At 44.1% G+C, this 19,296-nt stretch overlaps 1 protein-coding gene across 9 annotated transcripts in view; it reads left to right on the top strand.

The window, feature by feature from the left end:
• Nucleotides 1-19,296, top strand: part of SYNE2 (spectrin repeat containing nuclear envelope protein 2) — a 316,273-nt gene that overhangs the window by 245,925 nt on the left and 51,052 nt on the right. For all 9 annotated transcript variants that reach the window (XM_059693959.1, XM_059693921.1, XM_059693929.1 and 6 more), the window contains 12 exons: nucleotides 1,146-1,322; nucleotides 2,734-2,889; nucleotides 4,691-4,843; nucleotides 8,331-8,501; nucleotides 9,224-9,354; nucleotides 10,559-10,763; nucleotides 11,881-12,060; nucleotides 13,185-13,313; nucleotides 14,513-14,667; nucleotides 14,781-14,925; nucleotides 16,082-16,176; nucleotides 17,431-17,665. In XM_059693959.1, coding sequence (XP_059549942.1) covers nucleotides 1,146-1,322; nucleotides 2,734-2,889; nucleotides 4,691-4,843; nucleotides 8,331-8,501; nucleotides 9,224-9,354; nucleotides 10,559-10,763; nucleotides 11,881-12,060; nucleotides 13,185-13,313; nucleotides 14,513-14,667; nucleotides 14,781-14,925; nucleotides 16,082-16,176; nucleotides 17,431-17,665 — 1,932 coding nt within the window. The remainder of the gene's footprint in view (nucleotides 1-1,145; nucleotides 1,323-2,733; nucleotides 2,890-4,690; nucleotides 4,844-8,330; nucleotides 8,502-9,223; nucleotides 9,355-10,558; nucleotides 10,764-11,880; nucleotides 12,061-13,184; nucleotides 13,314-14,512; nucleotides 14,668-14,780; nucleotides 14,926-16,081; nucleotides 16,177-17,430; nucleotides 17,666-19,296) is intronic.

The following is a 19,296-nucleotide window of genomic DNA, read 5'->3' as shown; positions in this document are numbered from 1 at the left end:
CACAGGTGGAAGTGGCTTAATCACAAAGCAGGATGTTAGCAAGCATTTTCTTTTTATACTAGTGGCTCTGTGCACGAAATTCATGCATTGGGTGGGGGGGGTGCCCCTCAGCCCAGCCTGCACCCTCTCCAATCTGGGACCCCTCGGGGGATGTCTGACTGTAGGTTTAGGCACGATCCCAGGAATCGTGCCTAAACTGGCAGGCAGACATCCCTCTCACAATCCGGGACCACTGGCTCCTAACCGCTCACCTGCCTGCCTGCCTGATTGCCCCTAACCACTCTGCCTGCTGGCCTACCCCTCCCCTAGCCCCCGCTGGCCTGCTCACCCCAAACTGTCCCCCCTGCTGGCCTGATTGCCCTAACCGCCTCTGCCTTGGCCCCGCCACCATGCCTTTGTCCGGAAGGTCTCCCAGTCTAATTAGCATATTATCCTTTTATTAGTATAGATTCTATCACAAATGTAACTTCAGTGATCGTGGAATCTTTAGAGGGTCCATGTGGGTGTATTCTCTCATCTTTAGTAACCGCATGTACCACCTGATTTTCCCCTGTGGATGTCTCCAAAGGAAGTGCTAGAACTTGCCAGAATAAACCCAACAAGTTGCAGGCTTGACAGAAATGTGATTGGCCCTACCTGGGGTTAGGCTTGCTGTAAACTGGGTGGCTGAGACTGTCCCCAGAGAAAGAGAGAAGCTGCCTACATTCCTAAAGTGCCTGGGTGGCCTGGGAGTCTTGCCTTTAGACATCCCATCCTGTCGCTCCCATGAGCCTGCAGGTTGGCTCTGAATTCCAGGGCAACTCTCAGGTAGCCTCTCACAGGGACCCTTTGTCAGTCCCTGGTCCTGCTGTTGGTTCAGATGAGGTAGACACCATGCCTGATGCTGCTGTGACAGTTCAGTCTGCTTGAAAGCGGTGAGTCAGTCTGTCCCAGGAATGTGGACTTTCCAAAAAGACTGTCCACTCAAGTAAAGCAGGCCGCTGGTGGGGTAGGAGAAGGTAGAGCATAGCTCCTGACAGGTGCCCCTTGATTGATGGGTGAGAGCTTGGCGCCCCCTAGAGTCCAGCAGAGGGGAACTCCAGTTCATCTAACCTACTCTTTCTCAAGCTTTGGTGGTTTAATTTTGTTTGTTCCTTTTGTTTTAGGAGTTTAGGATGGAAATGGACTATAAGCAATGGATAGTTGACTTTGTTAACCAGTCATTACTTCAGCTAAGCACCTGTGATGTAGAGAGTAAGCGCTACGAGAGAACGGAATTTGCAGAGCACCTGGGAGAGATGAACCGCCAGTGGCAGCGGGTACACGGGACGCTCAACAGAAAGGTGTGCTCGTGTCACAGTCTGATGTGGGATTTGGCCTCTGCAAAACACCACGTTCAGAAAAATCTTAAAAGATGTTCATATATAGTTAATTTACAGTGTAGCCTGATCATCATCTCATTGATAACCCTTAACAACCCTGTGTTTTAGCATTCTCCATAGGAGAGTATGAAATAGCTCTTGTGTTTCTTTTGAGATTTCTTAGTAGGAAATTGAGTTAGGGAAGTGAAGAGGAGAAATTTTTATTTAAGAAAATGTCTAGTATTCTGTGAGGCTACTAACTGGTCAGAGATTTTGACATTTTCTGTGAAAGTAGCTGTTCAAAAGTGGCAAAGTATTTCAGTTTGGAAAAGATTGTAAAAAGGAAGAAAAATGAATGTGACCTTTTGGTAGATTTTTATTCCATGACTCTGAAAAAATGAAGAGAACTTACTCCTGGAAAATATTTAATTTTTGTATATAATTGATAGGGTCAGTCTGTTCTTTATTGCACAGGAATGCACACAAATGGATTCATACAAATTAAAATTCAAGTATGTGAGTGAACAAAGAACATGGACAGACAATTCACAAAAGATAAAACTATAGCTAGCAAATAAATATGGAAAATTACAACTTCAGTTAGACATTTAAAATAAACATTAATATAACATACACTTATTAAGTTAGAAAAATTTAATAAGCCTTGGGCTTTTATCTTTATTGCATTCATACATTTCAGATGATGGCTTAAATCCCTTTTGGAATGCATCCAGAAAGTTTCAAGAATCATAATAATCATCTACCTTACTGCTTTACCTAGCAATCCACCTCTTACATGTTTATCTTAAGTAAATAGTCCTTCAAAAAGGAAAAGATATGCTCACAAAGCATTAAATTCACAATTATTGTTACTGGTGAAAGTAGAATGCCTTAATTTTCCAACTACAGAGGAAAAATTAATCAAATTATATTGTGTCCATTCAATGAAATATTGGGAAGCCTTTTAAATTAATATAGGCATATGTCATGACAAGCAAGTACCCATGAAATATTGGAAATCAAATACAAAACTTTTCATATATGTATGCACATGTAACTATATAATACTGTGTGTGTATATATAGTATATAATATATATTATATAATACTGAGTGTCAGCAACAGATTTTATTTTGTTCAGATATTATGAAACTCCAAAACAGCCAGCTTTCTTAGCAGGTTAGGTTTCATTTCAAATGTTAGAATATTTTTTAAAGGGGATTTTAATTCTATTTCCTGATTTATGAATTTTTATTACAAAAGTTATTGGAAAACCTTATACTTACTAAAAATCTCAGAAGAAAATATGTCATCCTATTTAAAACATATCATGACATTTACTTTTTAGAGCATATGGTTTAAAATAAGAAATTGTCTCATTCATAACTTATAGATACAACATTTAGAACAGCTTTTGGAAAGTATTAGTGAGAATGAAAACAAAATACAGATTTTGAACAACTGGATGGAGGTTCAAGAGGAGCGACTGAAAACTTTGCAGAAACCAGAAAGTGTGGTCTCGGTACAGAAGACACTCCTGGATTGTCAGGTGAGTGCCGCACGGCACCTGTCGGCACGGGCAGGGTCTTTAGTCCACAAGTAGGACCAGCCATGGTCGTTTCTCGGGACTCCCCTCCAACCCCATGTGTTACTTTTTTACATCAAAGAGATAATTTTCCAGGGTGTGGTGTGTTTTTTTATATATATTTTTTTATTGAAATTTTTTTTGAGAGAGAGAGGAAGGAAAAGAAAGTTTTGTTTTGTTAATCCTTACTTGAGGATATGTTTCATTGAGATTTTGTTTTTTAAGAGAGTGGAAGGGAGAGGGGGAGGGGGAGAGAGAGGGAGATTGGTTGCCTCCCATATGCACCTTGACCCGGATGGGCCAGAGATTGAGCCTGCAACTGAGGTACGTACCCTTGACAAAATCGAACCCAGGACCCTTCAGTTTGCAGGCTGACACTCTGTCCACTGAGCCAAACCAGCAAGTGTGGTGGTGTTTTTTTTAATGGTAAAGAGAACCAAATATTTGCATAGTTATTGTTATTCTTGGGGGGGGGGGCTTAATTTTATTTTAATCTTTATTGTTGAAAGTATTACATATGTCCCCTGTTGAAAGTATTACATATGTCCCCTTTTTTCCTCCCATTGACCCCATCTAGCCCACCCCACCCCCTCCCCAGGCCTTCACCACACTATTATCTGTATCCATGGGCTATGCATGTATATTCATGCAAGTTCTTTGGTTGATAACAATGCGCAGTTATTGTTATTCTTAAGAGGTTTGACTATTACTCCTAAGGAGAAAATGTTCAAAGGGAATTTTGAATGTGGTGTTTTCCAATTGTTATGTCTCTTTAAAAAATGCATCAAATATTCACAAAATTACCCTGAAGTTTCACCGATTTTGAGTATTTTATTCTGTTTCTTCCGAGGAAAGGACTCTCTGTTACCTGCTGTGTAACGTGTTCTAAAAGGACTGCTTGTCCCTTGGAACCGCTGTCCAAATCCCACTTGGGATGAGGTCGTGCCCGTGTTTGTTTAGTTGCCATTGACCAGGTCACTTAATCTTTGAGGTGCCCTCGCCCAGATGTAGATTAATCCTCCATACGCACTGCCCAGCTGTGCCACTCCTGGAAGACACTCAGCTGTCCGTGTGGCTGCCCACGCCTGCCCCTGCTGCCCAGAACCAAAGCCCTGCTCGCCTGGCCGCAGCTCTGCTTAGAAGGTTACAGAACAATGCGGGCCATGCTGTGTGAGCAGCGACACCACTCACTATAAGAGCTTTTCAAACCCTGTTTTCTAACCAGCCACTTCCACTTCAGAATTTTGGCAGCCACCTCAGGTCCCACATACCTCCTGACTGGGAGCCTACAGTCCACAGCTCAGTGCTACCCCACCCCCAGAGGCCACCCGGCTTTGCTTGAGTTCCAAGCTCTGTACAACATGGGGTATCATCACTGTTTTCCAGATGGGAAAGTGCTGACCTGGGAGTTTGATGACTTAAATGCCTGGTCCAACCGCCAGTACAGGGTGGGCATGGGTGGGCCCTAGGCTGCTGGCCCCTTTGTCATGTACCACGATGATAAAGACTTGTTGCCTGGACTCTTCTCAAATCTAGATCCCTCTAATAGTTGAAATTATTGTAAAAGTTCATACTGTAATCGTATCAATTTATATTGTAATTGTTCATTATAAAAACTGGAGTGTTATGATGAATGTCTTTGGTGTAGTGTTAATTAATTATATACTCTCAGGTCATTTTTGCTTGAGGAAACAAACTCCTGTCTCTTACGACTTATTGTTTTGTGATATTGTACATATGAAAACGGTTTTCTTTTGCCCTGTAGGATATAGAAAATCAACTTGCAATGAAATCCAAAGCACTGGATGAGCTGAGACAAAGCTGCCTGATTTCGGAGAGTGGGACAGTGCCACTGTTAGAAGACACAGCATCCAGAATTGACGAGTTATTTCAAAAAAGGAACAGTGTTATCAGCCAGGTACTAGAATGCATTGGAAGGTCACTATTTCTCTTCACATATTCATCTTTTATCTTTTTTTTTGGTTCTTGTTTAATTGTGGAGACTTGCTCCAGACGAAAAGATGAAAACTTGCTGAGAAAATTACTGAAATGAAGTAAAATAAGCATTTCAAGTCCTTTCCCTCCCCCCCCCCCTTTTTTTGCACTGGATAATTAGAGGCAAAACCACCAATCCCAGCATCATGGGAAATCTAGAAGTCTACTTGGTTATCTTTGTTTTGTCTCATGTACTCACAGACAAAAACGTCTACATCCCCCAAACCAAGCAGAGCATCTGGCAATGTGTCCTGGCCAGACAACAGGAGCAGCTGTGAAGCAGCAGCTCAGATCCCCCACAGGCAGGCAGGTGCTCGGAGAGACCGGGCCTGTCTGGAACATTCTCTCTTAAGCTAGAAGCTTGGTCAGCACAGGGAGAACGCCACAGGTGGGGAGAAACAGGCCATGTGGGGAAAAGAGAGAAGAGAGGAAGAGTGAGGACATTCAGTCCTTTTACGAAAGGCGTGTCCGAGTCTGCGTTTACCCCTTCCGGAGGAGAGCACCGAAAGAGAAAGGACAGGCACCTCTAGACTTGCCACCTGACTGACGTTCCCCCACAAATGGAGGAAGGAAAGTGTGAATACTAACCAGTTATAGGTGTGTCCATAGTTCCCAGATGGTCCAAGTGGATTATTTATCGCCTACTAAAGTCTAATTTAACCACTTGTCCCAGAGGGAGATGGGGATAACCTGTGTGAATGAAATCCATAGGTGACCCTCAGCTTCATTCCTTCCCCGGAACCCAAGCAGGAAAATAGGGGTTGAGCTGTACATATCTTGTGTGTGAGGCATTTATTAAACATGTCTTTTGTGAGGCACTAGTCTCACTGCCGAGGATACAGAGATAAACAAGAAAATAGATGGGTTCTACTCTTAAAGAGTTCACAGGCTACTGGAGGAAACACTTGAGCAGATAATTATAATACAATAAATTACAATATAATAAAAATGTAGAGGGAAAAAATATTAGATAATGCATGTAAAAAGCCTGCAAATAGTACTAGCATAAGGATAGACATATAGATAAATGGAATAGAATTCAGAGTCCAGTAATAGACCCTCGTGTTTATGGTTAATTGATTTTTGACAAGGATGCAAGACAATTTTAGTGGGAAAATATAGTGTTTTCAAAAAATTGTACTAAGACAACTGGATATCTACATACAAGAGAATGAAGTTACATCCCTTCATTCACAACACATACAAGAATTAACTCAAAATGGATCAAAAATGTAAATCTAAAAGATAATCTACAAACTTAAGAGAAAACATAGCTGTGAATCTTCATGACTTTGGATTAGGCATTGGTTTCCTAGATAGGACATCAAAAGCTCAGACAATACCCCCCCCCCCCAAAAAAAAAAACCAAAAAACAAATAAGTTGGACTTCTTCAAAATTAAATACTTATGTTTCAAAGGACACCATCAAAAATGTAAAAGGACATGCCCTAGCCGGTTTGGCTTGGTGGATAGAGCGTCAGCCTGCAGACTGAAGGGTCCCAGGTTCGATTCCGGTCTAGGGCACATGCTGGGGTTGCGGGCTCGATCCCCAGTGTGGGGGGTGCAGGAGGCAGCCGATCAATGATTCTCATTGATGTTTCTATCTCTCTCCCCCTCTTCCTTCCTCTCTGAAATCAATAAAAATATTTTTAAAAAAATATAAAAGGACAAACCACAAAATGAGAGAAAATATTTGCAAATTATGTCTAACAAAAGACTTGTATCTAGAATACATAATGAATTATTATAACTCAATAATGAAAGGACAAATATCCAAATGAAAAAAATGAGCAAATAGTCTAAGTAGACATTTCTCTAAAGAAGATATACAAATGGCCAATAAGCACATGAAAAGATGCTCCATATGACTGACCATCAAGAAAATTCAAATCAAAACCATAATGAAATATCACTTCATACCTATTAGGATAGCTTTAACAAAAAGCAGGATGATAGCAAGTACACTGAAGGCGAATGTAAAATTGTGCAACAACTTCGGAAAAGTCTGGCAATTCCTCAAATGGTTAAGCATGGAGTTACCATATGACTCAGCATTTCTACTTCTGAGTACCTAACCCAAGAGAAATTAAAACATATGTCCACATCAGAAATGTGTACACAAATGTTCGTAAAAGCGTGATTCATAATAGCCAAAATGTCCATCAACTGATAAATGGATGTGGTATGTTCCTACAATGGAATATTATTCAACCATAAAAAGGAACGAAGTCCTGATACATGCTACAACATTGATGGCCTTGGTATATGAGTCCATTATGTGAAATATCCAGAATAGGCAAACCTATAGGGATGGAAAGTAGATTAGTATCTGGAGGAGGTTTGGGGGGAAGAATGAGGAGTGGCTGCTAATGGGTATGGGGTTTCTTTGGGGGAATGATGAAAATATTCTAGAAATAATTACAGAGTAAAGCTTATGTTTTTGTTTTTTAATATATTGATTTTAGAGATGAGAGAGGGAGAGATAGAAACATCAATGATGAGAGAGAATCATTGATTGGCTGCCTCCTGCACATCCCCTACTGGGGATTGAGCCCACAACCCAAGCATGTGCCCTTGATCAAAATCGAACCCAGGACCCTTCACTCCCCAGGCCGATGCTCTTTTATTCACTGAGCCAAACCAGCTAGAGCTAAAGCTATTGTTTTTAAATAATACAAAGGACAAGACCTAAATTGTCCTTCTAGAAGCTCTCCAGAGTCAACATAGCCTAGTGTTTAAGAGCAAGAGCTTTGCATTCTCTGTCCGAATAAAGATCTTGGCCGCACCATTATCTTTCCTAGTGACCTAGGGCAGGCACTTAACCTCTCTAAGCCTCAGTTTTCTAGTCTATAAAACGGGGACGATGATACCTACTCTCTCTTTCCTACCTTCGTAGTGATGCCTTTGCAGCACTCGGTGAATGCTGTTCTGCTGGCTATTCCACTTCGTGCTTTAGTATAATGAATTTTGCTCAGTGGTTTTCTTCTCCTCACCCTCAGACCACATGTGGCATTTCTTCTCTGGGAAGCTATCATTATAATTCTAAGGGGTTACCCTTAAGAGCACCAGAAATTACGCCAACTTTTTATGTGGAAGCCGGTACACTCACAGATTCTGATTCCTCCCCGTGTTCTGTCCCGGGGCTGCCCCTCCCTCAGCTGAACGCGCTCCATGCTGATCCTTCTGGTCTCAGGGCTCTTTTCCATTCGCCTGTTCTACCGTAAAACGTAGCCTCTGATAGTTTTTGTTCATTGGTCTACCCTCCCCACCTTCAGTTAGTCACCGAAGCTCCTCCAATACTTTCAGATTGAAATGCCTAAGTGATGGATAGAGTCCTTAGGAAGAAAAAAAAAATGATGATAGAGCCTCTTCCCAGTGCATTGCTAAATATGCGTCTCCTTTTCATATAGGTCAGTGAGCTCAAGACCTCCATGCAGCCCCTCCTACAGGAGTGGAAGATCTACGATAAACTCTCTGATGACGTGAACATGATGACTGTTCGATTCGGGTACTGCATGGAGCACAGCAAGCCTGTGGTTCTGTCATTGGAGGCCCTGAAGTGCCAGGTGCAGAACCTTCAGGTAAACTAACCAAGTCTTGGCACGGCATTTTAGTGGCAGGTAATCTCCAGTGGAAGCAAGCGCAGTCATGGACACAATTGCATCTGGGCTCTCAACAGAGAAGCACAAAATAGTATTTTAAACACCAGCACCAGAAGTATAACTTGAAATTCCAGAATGAATCACGTGAGCCAAAGGAGTGAAACTTTGTCAAAGTTCGCATTGAATTTTTCTTCATTTTTAATGTTCATATTATTTTGCAACATGAAGGTTTTGGGTTTGGGTGGGTTTCTTTTTTAAGTACACTTTAAGACAGTGATGGCGAACCTTTTGAGCTCGGCGTGTCAGCATTTTGAAAAACCCTAACTTAACTCTGGTGCCGTGTCACATATAGAAATTTTTTGATATTTACAACCATAGTAAAACAAAGACTTATATTTTTGATATTTATTTTATATATTTAAATATCATTTAACAAAGAAAAATCAACCAAAAAAATGAGTTCGCGTGTCACCTCTGACACACGTGTCATAGGTTTGCCATCACTGCTTTAAGAGTTTTTGTCTCGAATAAAATAATACTTTCTCAGTTGTTTTCTTACTCACAGTCTTAATAATTTGTCCCAATCTTATCAAGGTGTGTGTTCCTATTACTGTGACACAGAGAAGGTGTTGAAAAGCTGCTGCCTTCTTTGGAATTGGCCAGGCCATTCGGAAACTAACACCCCTGCTCTGTTCTCTCAGTCTCTTCAGGACGAAGCTGAGAGCAGTGAAGGGCGTTGGCAGAAGCTCCAGGAGGTTATTGGAAAACTCAAAGGTTCCTGCCCCTCAGTTGCTGAGATAATCGAAGAGAAACGCCATCATACTCACACCAGGTACTTACTGTGTTAAGATACAATTTGAATAACAGGTCCGTTATCTTAATGACCTGCGTTGAGTGAAGTGTCATGGGCATTGGACAGTCTAATCTTAATCATCTGAGATGACTGGTTTCATACTCTTCTGGCCTCTACTGGTTTGAAGGATCTAAGTCATGTACGATTTCATGTCGTGAAGGCTCTTACCCGCCCTGTTCAAGCGGCTGGTGTAATCAGTTTGGAAATACCATGATGACAGCCCCAGAGTAGAAGGCTACTATTGGTCAGAATACATGCCCAGTGTAATCCTCAGGGACACCAATGCCCCGGGCAGAAACAGACTAAGAGACGGGCCAGATGGGAGGTCTTTGCCACAGGGAACATTAGGCCTGGAAGAACGGGGATGTTAGAATACCTTCAGGGAAATACCTTCATTCTTGATGAAGCCTGTGTGATAGGAAGTTCCTAAGAGGTGTGGCCCTAGTTAATTGCAAGTCTTTTATTTTATTGAATGCGATATGGAAGCTGGCCTCAAGCTGCTTTAGTGATGGGAGAGAAAGGTAAGCTACAACAGTCTGCATATAGAGTGAGAGCAGTTCCCCTTACCCCCACTGTTATGTTAGGAATGTGTGTGGCTTTTGTACTTGGAGAATAAATTTGTCATAAACACAGTTTCAACAGGCTTCCTTAAAGACCCAACTCTATCAATAGGAGCCCCTCCCGTGTGGAGCTGTTTCACCAGGCGCACAGTCAGTGCTTTCTCCACGTCTGCCTAAGGGACACCCATACTACAATAGATAGTCCTTGCCAATCACAAATTTTGTCATTTTTGTTAAGAATTATAAAGTCAGGTAAATATTCAAGCTCGGACTTCTGTTTTCAGCAGTTCTCGACCTGTGGGTCTCGACCCCTTTGGCAGTCGAACGACCCTTTCACAGGGGTCGCCTAAGACCATCCTGCATATCAGATATTTACATTACGATTCATAACAGTAGCAACATGACAGTTATGAAGTAGCCACAAAAATAATTTTATGGTTGGGTCACAACATGAGGAACTGTATTTAAAGGGCCAGAAGGTTGAGAACCACTGGTTTAGTGATGGTGCAATTAATAAAAAAGGCATTTAACAGTGTTGTCTTAGCAATCCGGGAGAGGGTGCATTGAGCTTTTGCTGCAAGGGAAAGGATGGGATCGGGGACCTGTTCATGTTGCCCTGACAGGTGGACCCAGGTGAACCACGACATTGCAGAGCAGTTGCAGACGGCCCAAGCTCTGCTGCAGATCTGGGAGGCCTATACCAGTGCTCACACTGAGGCTGTAACGAGGCTGGACCAGCAGGAAGCACAGTACCACCAGCTTGCAAACATCAACATGTCTGGAAACAACCTGGCAGAGATCCTGACCCCGGCCCTGCAGGACATAAAGGTGGGTGCCAAGCCCATTGGGGAAGCCAAGGGGTAAGACCCAGGGACTGGACCGAGCGCGAGGACAGAGGAGTGCATGCGCAGGCTGTGTTGGACACGGGTGAGACTGGGATGTGGGGGGCTCGGGGGGCCAGGTGGAGGCTCAGAGGCCAGGTCTGGGCAGCAGGCAGCAAGGAGCTGGGTTGGGGGCACCTGTCACCACCCCGTTCCAAGTCTTCCCTGTCACTCCAGCAGGTAAATCTCTAAAGCCAACGCCTCATGCAAAGTCTCAAAGCAAAAGTATCTCAACTGAATATGGTAATCTAAGAATAATAGATGTGGAATCTCTTGCTTTAGAAATAATCATGGAAAAAAGATAATTACGGACTCGCCTCCATGTTGATAGGGCTTTTCTGTAGTTATAAGTGGCAGGTAGACTATGTTTAAGAGCTGTATATTTCCCTCTGTGGTTTTATCCTGTTATGTTGATGAAGGCCCAGAAAGTGACTACTTTCAAGTTGTAAACTGGGTGACCAGCTGCCTTCTGTATCTTCTGATACTATAGGACAAATCAAAAAGTATTAACCAATTTAATGAATGACAGGAATCCAACAGATGTGGTCTGTATTTCTGATCAGCTTCTACCTGGCCTGTTCTTTAAGAAAGAAAACCAAAAAACACACCCACACACACAGTATTTCCAGAGGAGCCTTAAATCAGCCTGGTTAGTGAGATTCTACAGTCTCTGCAAGTAAATCCACTTATGTCACAAAGCCTCAAAGGACAGGATTGCATTGATCCTTAAAATGCCATTAAGGCAGATTCCTAAAATGTTCGACGATTAAAGGCATAGCACACAGGACTCACCCAGGTGGTCTCCCGTTTCTAAAAACTAGAAGCCCAAACCCTATTGGTCAGTGGTCAGTTTTCTCCCCGAACCGGCAGATTTCAGAGCAGCACCAGTGATGTGCATCAGGTAAACAAAGCCTCGCTTTTTCAGCTCTTTAAGATAAACAATAAAAAGCCATGCTGACAGTTTCAGGGCAGGAAGTCTCCCAGATGTGGAGGTAGGGGGAGTGGGGGGGATTCCTGCGGTGAAAGGAGGAGGAGATGTTTGGGGATCACCTTTTCTTCTCTAGGAACTGCAGTGTGATGTGCAGAAGACAAAAGAAGCCTTTGTCCAAAACTCCACTCGCCTGGATCGCCTCCCACAACCCGCGGAGTCGGACACCCACGTGCTCCTCTCTGGTCAGCGGCACGCCCTCCAGAGGGCTTGCTACTTGGAAAAGATGCTGCTTGTGAAAGCAAATGAATTTGAGGTTCATCTTCTTTTTTCATTCAAGTTATAGTCGTGGACATTGGCCCATCGCCCTTAATTCCTTACGTCCTATGAAGTGATAGTAATCCTTGCTCGTGAGGGCAATTCGTGTTTTGTGGGCCCGTTAGGGCAACTACAGAGTAAAGCTGCCCTGAAAGTATCTGCCATTTGACATGATTCTTTAAGTAGGTGATTTTTCCATGGCATGGGCAATGGGCAGGTCTTAAGCACCCATTTCTTCTTTGTTGAATGTGTTAGTTTAAGAAGTCATATATTTCATACACTGTTCAGATCTCAACAGTTATTTGGATCTCCAAGTGGGGTAATTGAGCCATAGGCCATTTGTTGGATACTGCATTCACTTTTTTTTTTTCAATCCTCACCCAGGAATATTTTCCCATTGATTTTTTAGAGAGAGTAGAGAGAGGGGGAAAGACAGAGATAAATATCCATGTGAGAGAAACACATCGATTGGTTGCCTCCTGCACCAGGGCCTGGGCTGGGGAGGAGCCTGCAACCAAGGTATGTGCCCTTAACCAGAATCAAACCCGGGACCCTGCGGTCTGCAGGCCAACGCTCTATCCACTGAGCCAAACTGGCTAGAGCTGCATTCACTTTTTGAAGAATTTTTTGTGCATGCTTGCAACCAAGGTATGTGCCTTTGACCAGAAGCAAACCCGGGACCCTGCTGTCTGCAGGCCAACGCTCTATCCATTGACCCAAACTGGCTAGGGCGGCATTCATTTTTTGAAGAATTTTTTGTGCATACACTGTCAAAGAGCTGCACAGAAGGCCATGGAACTCCAGTGTCACATCTCAATAGCAGCAGGGGAAAAAATATTTAACTAGCAGGACTGAGGGAGCAGAGTACATACTGACCTTCCTCTGCATAGTCCCTCAAGCAGGTGAGCCATCCATCCCTGGAGGCTCAATGCTTTGCCAAAGACACAGAGGGGAAATCAGGAGTCCTCTGAATATTCAAGACAGCAAGGCGCTGCAGGTGCGGGCGAGGGGGGGTGGCGGGGGGGCGATGTGAAAACAGTTTGGACTTCCATCAGCTCCCAAGACTGTGCTTAATTCTGTTCGATATGCAATTGTCTCTAATGAAAACTTCTCTTGCCCTAGTTTGTTCTCTCACAGTTTAAGGATTTTGGGGACCGGTTGGAATCTTTGAAAGGCCATATTACACATGAAGAAGAGAATTTGGATAAACTCTACCAACAGGAAAAAGAAGGAAATCCCGACTCATTCCTGGTATTGCCAATATTTATCATTTCTAAGTGCTTAGACTCAGCATAGGATAAAACATAAGCTAATTACGGTCACACTACAAAATCTGTTTCTATCATAACTCTTACGCACGGCAATCTACATGTCATTCATTGTTGTCCTATTTTCCCTAACTTCTAGGAAAGTATGACAACATAGGGATCTATTTTAGTAATATGCCACAGTAATTTTAGTAGATTTTTAACTTTTGATGTCTTTACTAATTAGCTTTAGTTAACTAGAGTAATCTAGGAATTCGCTATGGTGATTAAATTTTTCTGGTTGGTTGAAGATCGAAAGTAAAATACCCTATAAAATTAATTGTATATATTTTTTCATTTATTAGCTTAGTTAACATAAGTGAATGGGAGATTTAAAGAATACTGGCTCCTGCATACTCCTAAGTACCAATCCACACAACCTGGATCAGGAGTCAGGAGCCCAGGGCACACGCTCATTCCCTTCCATGTACGAGTTGTTCGTTGGAGTTTTCATGCTACGGGGCAGAGGTGACTGTGACCCATAAAAGACTAAAATGTTTATGATCTAGCTGTTCACAGAAGGAGTTGGCTGACCTGGACTAAAAGAGCAGAGTTCCGTAGTGACAGTGTGGGTATTGTAACGGATGTTTGTTTTACATTTTTCGACCTAGAGGCTGTCCCTGGGATATCATTTTAAAAATAAAATTTTGATGAGTTCGAATTCGTCTGTCATTTCACATTCTACCAAAATGCAGATGTTTAGGTACCATGTTTTACTAGTATTTTAAGGATTGCGTTTTCATTCAACTTGTGGGTAAACTTCATGACCTCTTCAAGGTCAAGTTGTTGGCAGACCAAATGGGATTTGAAGGTCCAGAATAGGTCCTTTTAAAAATAAAAAGTGAAAAAGCTTATTTTCACCTTCCTCAGAAACAAAATCTGAGACCACTGTCTAGTTCCTGGGCTGTCTAGGTTCTGGCCGTATGTGCAGCTTGTTGTTCTAGAAAAGCCGCAGGATTGAGAGACCTGGGTTCTAACACCAACTAGCGATTTGACGGTGGGCAAGGCATTTGCTTGCACACGGAGGCCCCAGTGTCCCCTCCCCTTTCAGATGAGGATGGTCCGCGGCATCTCTGCCACCTTTCCAGCAGGTGGAATCTCGTCGTTACCCTCACATCTGGAATTGGTTTCCTTTTTTAATAGAATCCTGTGCTCGCACTGGCAGCCCACTCGCCTGAGGCCGAGCAGCTGAATGAAGTGAGCCTCGGGCTCCCACTCAGCGACGTGGCTGTAAAGACACTGAAAGACATGAACCGGCAGTGGATTCGCGCCACGGCGACGGCGCTGGAGCGCTGCAGGTCAGAACAGCCCATCGCCCCTGCTCCCTTTCAGTTCTGGTAAAATGAACAGCTTGAGCTCAGCAATGTCAACGTTGTATGGCTCTGTTTTATTTGTTTTTAAACCTCTTTAGTGAGCTTCAGGGAATCAGATTACATGAACAGTTTCTTTACTGCTGTGAAAAGTGGGTCCGCCTTTTGGAGAAGATAGAAGAGACGCTCAAGACGAGCATCGCCGACAGCCTTCCAGCTCTCCTGGAGCAGCAGAAGGCATATGAGGTAACCTGTGCCCCTCACCCTGGGGCAGGGGCAGGGAAAGATGGATTTATTTATTTTTGTTCATCCTCACCCGAGGATATTTTTCCATTAAATGTTTTAGAGCGAGCAGAAGGGAGGGGGAGAAACAGAGAGAAAGAAACATTGAAGTGAGAGAGATTGGTTGCCTCCCACACACACAGATCAAGCCTGCAACCAAGTATATGTCCTTGACCGGAATCGAACCAGGACCCTTCAGTGTGTGGGCCAGTGCTCTATCCACTGAGCCAAACCGGCTAGGGCAGGGAACGATGGATTTAGATAAAATACGGAGTACTTGTCAGTGTATGTCTAATCCTGTTGTCAGTTGATCACGTGCAAAATTCTTAACACGTTTCACAACTTTCAACATTTTGTTTTATTGCTCTATTTTATTAATGACAGAACTCCTAGGTTTTCTGCAGTAAGTGCAATCTTCTAGCACCACTTTGCTTCCACAGAATGCAGACATACCACTTTACCAAGAGCATGTTGAAGTACCTCAGCTCATCTTTGCATTCTCACCGAGCAATTCTCTAAAATAGGGAAGAACTTGGTATAATTATAATTGCCTCATTAATAGTTTCACAGGGGAGCTGTCCCACACTTGTGCTGATGTTTGTTTGGAAATATTCTTGCTGGTTATAGGTCGATCCTGCCCTTCAAAGTGGGCACGATTAGTTCACCGCAGCTTTCTAACATAACCGATTTGGCTGCATTGTCACGTTGTCATCCAATGAAAATGAAATCCTCCCAGCCAAAAAGCTGAGTGACCTTGAATAAATTACTGAACTTCATACCTTAGCTTCCTCCTCTTCAGATGGACATTATAATAGTACTTAAGTCCAAAGTTTGAGGAATAATTAAGGTAATGCCTGTTTTACATAGTGTCTAGAAAACAGTAGTCTGCCCAATAAACAGGCATTAATCGCAGTTACTGTTGGATCTTTTCCTTCTAAGATTACATTTGTAGGTGCTGTTGATGTGGTGGTTGAGCATTTTTTGCAGTTAGACTCAAATAACTTGAAAACTGATCACCTCAGGTGTCCTCCGTGAGCTTAGATTTTAATAGGAAATATAAGGTCCAGGTTCATAAAATGAATTCTACAGGCTGATATTTAATATTTTAATTCACATACAGATGTTGGAAGCTGAAGTTTCTATAAACCAGACAATTGCTGATTACTATGTCACCCAGTCCTTACAACTCTTGGACACAACAGAAATAGAGAAGAGGTAAGCTGTCTGGTGTATGTGTGTGTGTGTGTGTGTGTGTGTGTGTGTGTGTGAGAGAGAGAGAGAGAGAGAGAGAGAGAGAGAGAGAGAGAGAGAGAGAGAGAAGAAATGCAGTCAGAGCAGGCCTTCCACTATGTGAATCTTGATCCCATCCGTTTCCTGTGGGCATGTCAGTTGATGGACCACCACGGGGCAGTCTTGGGACAATGTTAGGATAGGGTCTTGCTGGGGCCATAAAAACCGCACTCTCCCCTATGGTAGGCAAGTGGTGTTAGCAGAACAGACCCACTCGTCAAGTACAGTTTACTGATTTTTTACTTCAAAGGATTCTCTGTAGAATGTTTTCCTCTCTACCTTCAGCCTCATGATGTTTTGCTATTTAAAGAATAATTCTGAATGTTCCTAGCAAGTAGCTTTGTCACAGCTGTGAAAGACGGATTTCTCCCTGTGCTGTGTCCATGGGATTGGGGCCACTGGGTAGAGCCACTCAGGCTGAGCAGAGCCCCTTAGGCCATCCTGGTGACGATAGCTGAACCTGCCACACAACAGGTACCCATGGCAGACAGCCCAGAGGTGCCCTGGCCTGTTGAATACTTCTCCAGTGTCCTGGTAGAGATGGTTTTCCCACCCCATCACCACCATATACCTCTGCATCTTTCAGCATAACTAAGAAATTAAAGCCCATTTCTTCCCAGCTCAGAAGTAATGAAGCCAGTTCCAGGATCATCAGCTGGTTTTGGTTTGATCAGTACAGCAAAGCATGACTTCCCGCATAACAATTGAAAGGCCTTGTTTTTCATGTGAAAGGTGTCACTTATCTGGAAAGGAACTGATTGAGTAGCTGCAGGAAGCATGTTTTTCATTGCTGAAATTACATGAAGTAAAACCCTCAATAATAGATAACATTACCAGATACCCAGCTGCTCATCTCTGTCCCTCCGATCCAGTGTGTAGCTTTCCGTGCAGCATTTGGCATACTGGCTGTTAAAACAGCTCCCATTTAAGAAATGGTTGTCTTGTGTGTAAAATACCCAGGTCCTATGCAAATACCTTTCGCTAAAAATCTTTGACAACCACATGCTGCCCTGCTCCAAGTTCCCCATCGTATTTGAGTGGAGTGGCGCTAAGTTCTTAAGAAGTTTGTTATTTGTGTAAATTGCACATATCAATAGCAAATCTGAGTTTCTATGATGCTGTGATAGTTATTTTTCTCCCTGTTCATGTCTGGATTCCCTAACCCTCTGTTTTCCCAAGGCCGGCATTTGTTTCGAAGTTCACGCAGCTGAAGGCCCGGTGGCAGAGCGCCGCGCAGAGCGTGCGGCAGAGGAAGCGAGCGGTCGCTGCGCTGGTGAGGCAGTGGCGGTGTTTCTCCACCCCGGAGGGGGACTTGCTCCGCTTCCTCGCCGCCACCAGCCAACTGCTGTCTGCGGTCAGGAGCCAGGACTGCCACAGTCTCTTCCAAACCAGACGTCTGATCCATGAGCTGAAGGTACTCCGGGCAGCTGCAGTGTGGGAACCACGGGGGGTCATTCTGTGGAAGACATACATCCCTCCAGGTTTTAGGTTTTCGAAGATGTCATGGTGCAGGCGTGCTCTCTGCAAGGGGAGGCCAGAGGGCTAGGATCCCTAGCCGTGCAGGGTCAGAAACCCAATCTCCTCCATCCACACAGAAGTAGTGAGGCTCTCCTGGGCTGTGGGCGGAGGGAAGGAGTGGAGGTGCGTAGGTCCAGTGGGAGAAGTTCGGGTGACAGACTCACCTCACCCAAGCCTTTAAGGTACTAAGTTAAGATATAACCTGGCCACCGGTGTGGTAGTTTACAGTGGGACTCCTGCTTACTTGTGAAGGGCTAATCCGTTTAGGCAACAAAGTTTTCAATCAGAAAGGTGCTTGACGAGCAGAGGGCTAGAGTCATTCGTTGGCCGTTCTCAGGCATGTTCCACTGAGCTAGAGAACCACTCTCTAGGGATGCAGCAAAATGAAACACCTGCCTCCTGAAACCCTGCACTTCCCTGTTCACTTCCCAGTCGTCAGCTATTGAGCACATGCTCTGTGCCAGTCACTGTTCCAAGTGCTGAAGTATGGTGGGCATGAAGAGAGGACTCCCACGCTCATGGGGGGCAATCAGACAAATCTACACTAATAAAAGAGAAACATGCAAATTGGTGTCACTCCACTACGCCCACCAGCCAATCAGAGCAACTATGCAAATTAACCCAACAAAGATGGCAGTTAATTTGCATACGCAGGCACGGAGTGAGGACTGAAGACTGAAGAGGCTTGGCTTCTCCACTGTGGCCACAGCGGAGAAGCCAAGCCTGCGGCCAGACCAAAGGCCTGGGTCCCGGGTGCCGGAGGAAAACTGGTGCCAGCAGCCAGGAGAAGGAAGGCCTATTGCGCAAATCTTTGTGCAACGGGCTTCTAGTTAATAAATAAGAAAATACCTGATTGCAATAAGGCATGTATACTTCATTAAACTGCAGCTAATGGAGGGGCTGGGTGGCTCCTTTAGAATGGGCGATCTCTGGGAATGTGACATCTTTGGAGCCTGAGTGATGAGAAGGAGCCAGCCAGGCAAAGTCTGGGGAAGGAGCCTTTCAGACAGACGGAATGGCTGTCCCAATTCCCCACGCTGGGAACAAGCTTATCGATGCAGAGGAACAGAAAGAAGGCTGGTATGACAGGAGCCCAGCCAGTGGGGCCGCGATGGCAGAAAATGAATTTGAGATGCAGGCAGGGAGGAATGTCTTACAGGCAAGGCATGATAGCTGGATCACAGTCACGGTGTAAGAGGAGACCGCTGAGGAGTTTCAGTTGGAAGAGGGGGCAGCATGATTCTCTTTGTATCTTTTAAAGATCCTGTGGCTGCTCTGAGGAGGATGGATGGTGGAGCAGCCAAAGGAGAAGCAGGAACCCGGTATATTTCCCATCTCTTGCTGCATAGCAACCATCATTGATGCTTACCTCCCACAGTTCCAGGGGCTGGCAGGGCTCAGCAAGGCCGTTCCTGTGTGGGGTCTCAGGCAGTTTCGGTCAGGTGATGGCTCGGGCTGGACTCATCTGGCAGCCTGCTCACTCTCGTGTCTGGAACTTATGCTGGAAAGACTCAGACAGCTAGGAAC

The sequence above is a fragment of the Myotis daubentonii genome, chromosome 1, assembly GCF_963259705.1.
Source record: "Myotis daubentonii chromosome 1, mMyoDau2.1, whole genome shotgun sequence".
Classification (NCBI taxonomy): Eukaryota; Metazoa; Chordata; class Mammalia; order Chiroptera; family Vespertilionidae; genus Myotis; species Myotis daubentonii.
This window is presented reverse-complemented; position numbering and strand designations above follow the sequence as displayed.